The sequence below is a fragment of the Rutidosis leptorrhynchoides genome, chromosome 5 (genome assembly GCF_046630445.1).
Source record: "Rutidosis leptorrhynchoides isolate AG116_Rl617_1_P2 chromosome 5, CSIRO_AGI_Rlap_v1, whole genome shotgun sequence".
Classification (NCBI taxonomy): domain Eukaryota; kingdom Viridiplantae; phylum Streptophyta; class Magnoliopsida; order Asterales; family Asteraceae; genus Rutidosis; species Rutidosis leptorrhynchoides.
Window position 1 is genome coordinate 291,181,132 of NC_092337.1, and position 10,956 is coordinate 291,192,087.

Below are 10,956 nucleotides of genomic sequence, written 5' to 3' on the forward strand. Positions count from 1 at the left end.
TCTTTAAATATAAGGATGTGTATTTATTATTGTTTTATATTTTTAATATAATAATAAGTATCAAGTTAAATAATATATTTTAAATTTTAGTATATTTATATAAAACAGATTAAGATAACAGTAGTTTTAATCATTAACATACACCATGATATGTAATTAAAATACACTTTTTAATTGTTATTTTATGATAAAATAATTTAAAATAACAACATTTTTTTTCTCCAATTAGCATATAAAATACGTTTTATTCCGAAGAGAAACTCATACTCTTTGAGTTGACATTAGTATTTAAATGTACAACCTCTATAAATCAATCAAGATGATAATAAATATCAAATGGGTTGTTGGAGTTGAACATGTTGGGTCATGGGTCGAAATAGATTTGGGTTGAAATAGGTTTGCGTTGTTCTTTCTCCAATTAGTATTCAAAATATATTTTATTTCGAAGGAAAACTTCTATCTCTGAGCTGACATTAGCATTTAAATGTAGAATCTCCGTGAATCAAACAAGATGGCAATACATGGCAAACAGGTTGCCGGGGTTGAACATGTTGGGTCACGGGCAGTGGCGGAAGCATTAATTTTTTTTACCGGGGGCGATTTTTTTTTAGAAGCTTAGCAAATTTTATTGGGCAAAATATGGAGATTTTTGGGGCAAAAAAAAATTCACCGGAGCAAAATCGAAAAGTCAGAAATGTTTACACTGAAAATTACAAATCCACTAGGAGTGGGGGTGCCCCACCCTACCCCACATATTTCCGCACCTGGGTCGAAATAGGTTTAGGTTGAAATAGGTTTGCGCTTTGTTTACCATTTCCCGTTTGCGTTGTGCATTTTTCGCTAATATTTTGTGTTTACGTTTTACGTTTACATCTACGTTTTACATTTATGTATACATTATATGTTTGACGATTTACGTTTAATTTTATAGTTTATGTTTGTATATACATTTTACATTTTAAGTTTTCGTTTTAAATTTTTATTTTACATTTTACATACATTATCAATTAATTAATTAATCTTAAAAAAGTTTGTAGTTGTTAAATATAATTGGATTAATAATAAACAATAGATTTGCCAGCAACTTTCTGACTAAAATACTACACGGAAAAAGTCCAACCCCAACTAACCGCAATCACACACACACTTCTTTCACGCACACACATACACAGTTGGATACAGATAGATACACTCACCAGCCCCGATATGTATCTCGGTGTCAAATGAACGAAAATCTCCGGTAATGGCAGCTGCAGCACACCACGACGTTCCGTCGACGTTCAGAACCCTAGTTGAAACTGCCGAACGAAAATTCGCCAAAGTTCGCGACGCGCCGTGGTACGGACGCACTCCAAACCATTATTTCCCCAAAGTGTTTAAATCTTATATGAAATTATGGGAATACCAGCAGAAAAATCGATCGAAGCTCGTTGAATCCGGTCTTCAAAGATGGGAAATCGGTGAGATCGCTTCACGAATTGGTCAGTTATACTTCGTTCAGTACATGAGAACGAGTGAAGCTCGATTTTTACTTGAATCGTATATTTTTTATGAAGCGATATTGAATCGAGGTTATTTTGAAGGATCGAGTTTTAAGGATTTGAAAGATCGAGGACTTAGGTTTAAGGAATTGAGATTTTATGCCAGGTTTTTGCTTGTTGCGTTGATTTTGAATCGGTGGGAGATGGTTAGGGTTCTTTTGGACAGGTTTAAAGCTTTACTTGATGATAGTAAAGCCAAGTTTCCGGTATGTTTGATTATATATATATATATATATATATATATATATATATATATATATATATATATATATATATATATATATATATACGTATAAATATATGTACTACGTATAATAGCCCCTACCTATTTTGGTTGTTTAACGTTTTATATTAGCCTAATTTGAAGTTATTTTGTTTAATTGGGATGTATTGATTGTGGAATTGTTAATTAGCTTGATTATGACTTAGGGACTTATGTAGAGCCAATTTTAATTATAATTATTTTATATAAATATAAATTGAACTCTAGGGAGTTTGATGGTGGCTAGCTACTTTATGTAGATGAAGTTGACTTTAAAAGTCTATAAAGTTGAGCATACTCTGGAAATTTTTCTCTGGAAATTTTTCTCATAATTGTTAAAAAGATCATTCTAACAAATTATATCCTTGATCCATTTATCTTTAATGATTCTTAATCAGGTTAATTGAATCTTTGTAAGCTCTAAAAGGTCAACTATTTTTACGTTACATTGCGAATAAAAGAACATTTAGAGTAGGATAGACTAAGAGAAGTCTCAAACCTAAATTCCTGGATGTTGTTTCGTTTCTTTTACGTAGGATCATTGTAGACTGTTTCACTAATAGAGTAATAGAGTGAGAGCTGCAGAGGTCATTTGATTAAAAAACTTTGCAAATGGAACTAGGAAGAAGAAAAGTAGGGAGTTTGATGAATCTTCCTTTCCTTGCTTTGAAGTTTGAAAGGTGAAAAAAGCACCACCCAAAAAGAAAAGAGTACCTAAGAATGTTTTTCCATAAACAAAGTCTTTTGCTTACTTATTTCTGTTGATGTATGTGATATCATATGCATAGATGATTTTTTTTCTTAGATTTGAATATATTTGTTTTGTTTGTAATATTCGCCATGTTTTCGGGGACTAGCTCTTTGGGTAATGGTGCTCTTAAACTTGCATCATGATGTCAATTCAGCTTTCAGAATATTATCATTTATTATGTGAATTAAAACATTGATTAAAATTAAATTATGTAGGTTACCCTCATATCTTAAAGATTGATGAAATGATCAAAATAATATGGGGTACAACTGACTGACCCCTTCAATTAAAAAAGGTTACTACCAAGGATCTTAATTCATTGTAACTAAGTTTGGAACAAATAAGAAATGCTACTTGTGTACTGAGCTCTGAACTTATCAACACATTTCATATGAAGTTGGATTAACAAGTAATGCAGCGTTCGATCACTTATATAAAATTATGGAATTAGCAATTGATGTGCTAATTCTGTTGCTAACATCTACCTATCTGACTTGTACCCGTAAACTTCGGTTATGTATTTCCAGAGAAGAATTAGTTGCTTTTCTCATCATTTCGTAACCACATAGTGGTGTTTCATATGCGGAACTTGTTAGGAGCTTAGAATTCGATGAACTTACAATTCCTTTTCATAAGTTTACGAACTATTACTCTGTAGGATACCACCTTCAAGGAATGGAAGGTGGTGATGCAAGAAATGGTGCGGTTTATGAAAGTTGATGCACCCTTTACAAACACTCGGCCTTTACGATATTGTGCAATGCTTGATTCTTATCAAAACTCACTTCCATACGTGGCACGTTACCATGCGAAGAAGGTACTAAAGTTACAAGATGCATTGCTGATGAGCTATCACCGAAACGAGGTAAGTGATATCCATAATTACATAAATTCCTGATCAGAAACATGCATTTCTTTGACCCGTGTATACATCATTTCAGGTAAAATTTGCCGAACTTACTATTGATACTTTTAGAATGCTCCAGTGTTTGGAATGGGAACCAAGTGGATCGTTTTACCAAAAGCAACCTGTTGAATCTCATGATAACGGTACTTCAAATGAGCAGTCTGCTACTTCAGGATTAATTGATATAAATTTAGTGGCAGATATGACCGACCCATCTTTGCCTCCGAATCCTAAAAAGGCAATCCTCTATCGCCCATCTGCAACACATTTATTAGCTGTGAGTAATAAAATGTTAACATTAGTTTCCTTTTGATCTTTCGGTGGATTTTGATAAGAAGTTTGTTATTAGTAATCAGTTTCTTGTTTCTCCATAGTATTTATGCGATATCTTGGTGCTTATAGGTGTTGGCTGCAATTTGTGATGAGCTCCCTCCAGAGAGTGTGATGCTGATATATATAGCAGCTTCAGGTAACTTTTTGATCTCAGTTATCCATAGCAGTCAAAATAGGTCAAAGTTGGTCAAAACAAGGGATTTAATGCATAGGATCTAAATAACCGAACAATACAATTGATAGAACAGGAACCAAATTTGAAAAGAAGGCAGTCGGCCTTTCTTTTTTTTTTTTTTTTTTTTTTTTTTTTTTCTTTATTTCAATTGATAAATAGAACACCGCTTTTCTCACAAAAAAAACCCTTATTTATACTAAAACAGAATTAAAGATAAACTTGCAATAAAGCAGGAAATTAAACAGGAATTAGAATCGATCAGTCTTCTGCTGGAGACTCAAAACTAACTTTAGCCACAAGTCACCCCTAGCCCAATCTTCTTTCCAAAATATTCATGCAGCCCAACTTGGTTATTGGATCTGCGGTACACTTGGCCCCATTTGTTTCGTGCTCCACTATTATCTATGGATTCTGCATCAGGATTTCTCGGAAAATTAGTCAAAATTGGTCAAAAATCGGCCAAAATCAGTTAATATTGGTCAAAAATCAGTCAAAATTGGTCAAAAGTCAGTCAAAGTCAAACTTGGTAAACATCGGGTACTCCCTGAGGACTCCCCGAGTTGTTGAGTACGCCTAAAAAAATCTCGAATACTCCTTGAGTAGTGATCTTTGCAATCTTGATACTGAGTTGTGAAATCTGCAGGGGATTCTGGACATACTACAGCTACGCATAAGCAGGTATCTGGAAGTGTGGGAACATCGTTGAAGCTAAATACTGTTTACGAACGTAGTAATTTAAGGCCTGAAAATCTTGTTAATGGAAAGGGAGGCTCTGTTCATTTTGTTGAAAGTTCGGTTTGGTTAGGACCAACTAGGAGCGAAGGTAGGAAATTTTAGTTTCATGACACAATGAGCTAAATATTCATATTATTCTTACACAAAATGTGAATTGTAAATGAATTATTGTTTTATGTTATTTACAGGAACTAACAACCTTTTCCCGGCTGATTTAATCCCTTTTACTAGAAGACCTGCGTTTTTTATTATTGATAGTGACAACAGCCACTCATTCAAGGCAGGTTTGTTGAAACTTGTGCTTTTGTTGCTACCAGTTTATACTGAACTACTGCTGTGGTCATGTGTATAATGTCATATAAACTTACAGACAGTTATGTCTTCCTCGTTTTGATAATTTAGAAAATAGTTACGACAATCAGGCATCTTAGTATCAGTTTTTCACTATTTTTATACATCTACCTTATTCGATTTGTATATAGAAAGGACACTTGCTCCCTTCCATTTTATTTTACTTGTCGGTCATTATGTCAACATCTGTAGAATAACGAATTTGGTGAACTCTGATGTAATACCTGGCTTAGCCTTGAGTCATAGCTGACCATCTCATTAGATATGAAGGTCCTATTTTCAAAAATAAATATGCTACATTTCATTTAATAATTATTTTTTGGCTGGGTCAGAATAAACTCCTAATCACCTCACTAGATATTTTTTCGTATCAGCATTTGATTTGAACAATGCTACAGAACCTTCCGGAGAAAAGTGTAGAATACATAATTAGAAATCATTCAAGTATCTTTGTTATCATGTTACTCAAATGCTGAAAAACTGTTTAATTGACATGTAACTCGTATGTTTAAGCTGCTTATGTGTTTTGTTTATTAATTACCTTCCAGGTTATACATGGTTCTGAAAGGGGAGAACCAGCTGCCCTACTACTTTCACCTCTAAGGCCAACGTTTAAGAGTCAATCTGGGGCCGATATAACACAAAATGGAAGTCAATTCACCTTGTTTTTAACTGCTCCGTTACGCGCGTGCTGGCAAATGTTCGGCCTCACATTTTCTGATGGTGAAATGGTATGTGGACCTAATATTAATTAAATATCTCATAATATGCGTGTAATCACATCATTATTTCATATCCATATGTCTGTTTCCAGGATGTGATGGAAGATGCTGAGAGTATAGTTTCAGCTGCGTTTGCAGAGTGGGAAGTAATACTTTGTACTTGTACTAGCATAGATCTAGTGTGGGCCCAAGTTCTCTCTGAACCTTTATTGCGACGAATTATTCTAAGGTAATTTTCTTTCTACGTCTACGTGATTTCAACATAATTATTAGTTGACAAGGCAAGATAGAATTCTCGGATGGGTTAGGTAATGGATTTGGATTGAAATGATTTGTTTTCTAGTCTAGGTTTGGTTTGCTTTGCTTTGCTTGACCCACAAATACTCCTTGCCCGTTCAAACAATTGCGATTACAAAGACTTAATTTTTAAAGATGAACAGTGTGTTAATTATGTTATATTTCAAAAATAATAGTGTTAATAAAAATTAGTATTGTTTATTATTTGAATAAAGAAGATGATGATTAAGGAGCTTGTATATGTTATATTTAGGCTTTATGAGCGTTTCCAAAAAAAGGCTTTGGGTCAGTGGCGGAATATAGAGTACTCTGGAGGGAGTACCCGCCCCACCCGGATTTAACAGTAAAAAAAAAAATTACATTAAAAATTGAAAATTTTACTAAAAAATAAGGTTTTTTTTAGTGTTTACCCCTGCTGAGAATGAAAAATTTATTAAATTTTTACACTCGCCCCATCTTTACTCGGGTTCAAGTTCCGCCACTGCTTTGGGTGATCTTAACTTACTTTGACAAGTTCCTCTTTTAGCCACATTTACGTGTTCTATTTTCACGAAGTTCACAAATAAAATGTGTCAAGTTTGATTGAAAACTACATGATTGTCCTGGTGCATCTTCTAATCTTCAAAATAGAACTATTTTATGAAAATTTAAAGCATTTTGAATAATGGCCGTGTTTTTGACCCATTTAGCCTGATCAACAACCCATTTTAAATTAATCTAGTTTAGAACCATGGGTGTTTGACTTATTAGACGCAAAGTTATTCATATCGGCATGTTTACCTTTTAGTGAATTAAGTTGCTTCATTTATAGTAATAGATAGGGTTTTTCAGCTATATATTATATATTATGTTGACATACATACAATATATTATTATTTTACTCTTTTCTCCAGATTTATATTATGTCGGTCTGTGCTCAAGTATTTTGTTCGTCGAGAAGACAGCGACCCGTACCTCCCTGTGTGCCTACCTGAACTTCCTGATTCCGTTTCACCACACTCTGAAGTCGTACAAGCAGCGGTCATCAGACTTGCAGACCATCTAAGGGTTTCACATTGTTTTCGGTTTGATTATTTATAGCCATAATAGTTGGAAGCGGATATGTACATTCATGTTGAACAGGGTATGCTGATGTTTTAAATATAGATTTTAGGCTTATTTTTGTGCAAAGTGTCTTCTGGTGTAAAGGCTTGTTGATGTTATACCTGTTAAGTATACGTACACAAAAGTACTACTAATGAGTTTGTATTTTATTTTATACAGTAGTTTTGAAAGGGGAGTAAGTAGGTAGGCAGGGTGATTCTTATTTTCTTATTGGGATAAAGGCACATAAAGCTGCATTATACCATTCCTTGGATGAATTTTGTTCTTACATATGCTTATGTGTTTTGTATCAGTATTACGTGTTGGAATGGGCCTCTATTGAAATATTGAATTATCAATTATGATTTTGGTTAGAAAAATTTAGAAACATAACACAAAATACCATTTGAACTTTCAATCTTAAGCACACTACATACAATACAGATCCAAAGCACTGGTGATTGCAGATTTGCAGCATACAGATCTCCTGAAAAAAATGCAAGAGCTAAATGAAAAATGCAGCATACAGATTTGAGTCAAGGTGGTTGTGGGTCAAAATTTACTCCTTTTGTATATGGTTCATAGTGCTAGCATTGTGGTTAGAGCCTTTGGCTCTTTAGGTGCAGTAGTTGTTGGACCTTATAATACGAATAATTACAGCTTTAACATGTTGATAACATGGAGGTTTTAATACAACATATATCTACATAGGGTTATAGATGGGCAAAAGAACCGGATCTAGATCCGATCCGGTGATCCGATCCGGAACCGGATCCAAGCAAAACCGGACACAGCAAAAACCGGATCCGGATCCGGATCCGAGATCCGATCCGGTTCCACCCGGATCCAGTTTTTCAAGAAAACCGGATTTTTTCCGGATATAAACCGGATTTTATCCGATCCGGTTTGGATCCGGATCCGGATCCGATCCGGTTTTTCAAAAAACTATTTTTTTTTTTTTTTTGCATTTTCAGCCTTTTTTTTTGCAGTTTTTTGAGTTTTTTTTTTGACCATTTTAACCCCACAAAGTCCATTATAAATACATGGTAATGCCTTGGTTGAAAATGCACCAACAAACATTCTCATATTTATTTCTAAATCACTAAATATTCTCTAATCTCTAGTCTAATTATCCCATAATTGATAATTCACAAGCTTCCGTTTCCGGTTCCGCTTCCGTTGGAACATCTTCACAAGGCTACACTACGGCCGATATTGATTACAAAAAAGAAACAAAGCGAGAAGGGGACGTTTGGTCCAAATTCGAGTTGTGTGTAATGAAGGATGGTGCGGAAAAAGCTCGGTGTACACAATGTATGAAGTTCATGGGTGTTTCGGGTAATACAACGTTAAGAAAACATCTTGACAAAAGTTGTAGTGCAAGGCAAGACCCGAGACAACAAACAATGCGGGCCGATGGTTCGATTTTTGAATACGATGCCGAAGCTCTTCGGCAAGATTTGTCAAGGTTTGTCATTCAACAAGCGCTTCCTTGTCAAGGGTTTAGCGGGATTATCGCCTACAACAACCGAAGAGAATTCCGACAATGAACTAAACGAAGTGGATGAAGGTGACTATGAACCGTTTGATATGGACCAAACCGAAATGAATGTATCGGGTTACCAACAAGCTTACCTTTCTCTAGTTGATGACCCCGCTTTTGAAGACTACGATCGAAGGCACAATCCTCAACGCGCTCAACAAGATAACACATTTGGGTCATTTGACGACTAAAGTATAACGGGTGATGGCCATGCCGAAGCTCGATATACTTTAGTCTTAATACATTATTGGGTGATGGTCATGCCGAAGCTCGAAATGTATTAATTATAATTGTATTGTTCGAATAAAAGTGTGTTTATTTTTATTATTGTATCGTTCGAATAAAAGTGTTATTTATATAATTGTATTGTTCGAATATTGTTATTTATATTATCTATTGTGTTGAGCACTTGAGCGTTATAACTTTTCTTTATACCGATTATATTATTGTTGTCAAACGTTAAAAAAAATAGAACCGGTAAAAATATAATTCGCAAAATCGAATCCTAGTCCAAGAAAAATCCGAAAAAATCCGATCGAGATCCGAAAAAGAACCGGTTCCGGAAAAAAATCCGAAAAAAATCCGATGCCGAGAACCGGAACCGGATCCGGAACCGGTTCCGAAAAATCCGGACAAAAAAATCCGGTTTTTTTTTTGTCCGAATCCGGTTTTTTATCCGGTTTGTGCATCTATACATAGGGTCCTTGCATTCGTTTACAATAATATTGGTCAAAAAACTGTACTAAGTATCATATCATTACAAATTGCCGTCTTTTGGGTCAAAAAATTGCACTAAATAGTGATCATGTCAAACTGTTGCACTATACAAGTGATCATGTAAAATGAGCTAACTTATGATCATGTCTAAACATATTGCACTATGCTACACCAATGGTCAAACTGCGGTTCAAATTGACAATAACATTCAAAAGATGTCAAACTGTCATATTCTTGTTAAATTGTTTTTTGCGATAAAGGAGACAGTACTCCGGAGAAATTTTATTAATCATCAAAAAATTACATAGGGCGGATGTTTTGAAGTGACCATCCGAAACACTTTGACAAAATCACCAATTCTAGAAAATCAAAACTACACATTTTGTAAACTCCTAATAACCAAAAGACTTATGTCTAAAAAACCACCAATACCACTGTCTAGCTCTATACCAAAACCAAATGGCAAAAAATAGGCACCTGCAAAACACGATCACAATATATGATAAATTGACAAACAATACCTTTGATCTTCACCAAGCACCATGACTTCAAATCTTTGACCATAAGCTTCTTTTCCTTTAAAACTGATCCGCAACAAATCTTCAGTCCTTTAACAGAATTCTTCAACTCATCTCCAGCAGCCTGCTTTCCACCTTCAAAAACTGAATCATCCATACCTTGAACCCTGTCAAAAATTAAAGTCACAACAACTACACACAACCTGTAACGACCTTGGATTTTTCAACATTTATTTATTAATAATTATTATTATTAATACGTGTGATTAAACGAATGTATGTTATTACATTTACATGTTGCCATGATTGCCCGTACTTGACTTTAAATGCCCGAAACGTCTTTGTGACACACGAAACTTACACGAATAATATCTTCGAGTATTATTTACATTCATGATTAGTTTTATTAATCATTTTAATTAACTATGGTTATTAGTTAATTACTTGGGCTTTAATTGGATTCATTTGTTAATTAATGGAACTTGGACTTGATTAATGTAAATGGACTCTTGATTATGGGCTTATAAGCCCACCCTACTTCTTAGTTGGACTAGTTAGCCCATGTCTTACACTTGTAAGTATTATTTAGATGGAAGCTAGCTAGTTTTGTTCAAATGAGAATCTAGTTACCATAATCCCCATGCATGGCCATCTATTAACCACCTTTTATGACTTTTACATGCATGTAACTAGTGTGTAATTTTCTTCTCCCTCCCCCACATGGAAACCGTCGGCCAAGGGTACACAAGGGGAGGATTATTTCATTTTTTTTACTACTTGTTCACTAGTATCTTTCACTTATCTCTCATTCCAAAAACACACACAATACTTGCAATTTTCTTTTCTCTCTTTTCTCTCTAAACTTGTAAGCAACTTGAACTTCTTTTTCTCTTTTTCTTTCTTGCAAAACCGTGGCCTAACACTGAAATGTCCCGTTCTTATTGATTAAAAACGTTCCATATTAATTGATTTCGTTGCGAGGTTTTGACCTCTATATGAGACGTTTTTCAAAGACTGCATT

The 10,956-nt window shown here is 34.5% G+C and overlaps 1 protein-coding gene across 1 annotated transcript; it reads left to right on the forward strand.

The window, feature by feature from the left end:
- The first annotated feature begins 1,144 nt into the window (after positions 1-1,144).
- Positions 1,145-7,332, forward strand: LOC139846939 (uncharacterized). The gene is made up of 9 exons (XM_071836517.1): positions 1,145-1,747; positions 3,213-3,419; positions 3,496-3,738; positions 3,864-3,930; positions 4,613-4,792; positions 4,893-4,984; positions 5,604-5,786; positions 5,870-6,006; positions 6,968-7,332. The coding sequence occupies exons 1-9, from the start codon at positions 1,244-1,246 to the stop codon at positions 7,152-7,154; spliced, it is 1,800 nt and encodes a 599-aa protein (XP_071692618.1). The 5' UTR covers positions 1,145-1,243; the 3' UTR covers positions 7,155-7,332.
- The last annotated feature ends 3,624 nt before the right edge of the window (positions 7,333-10,956 follow it).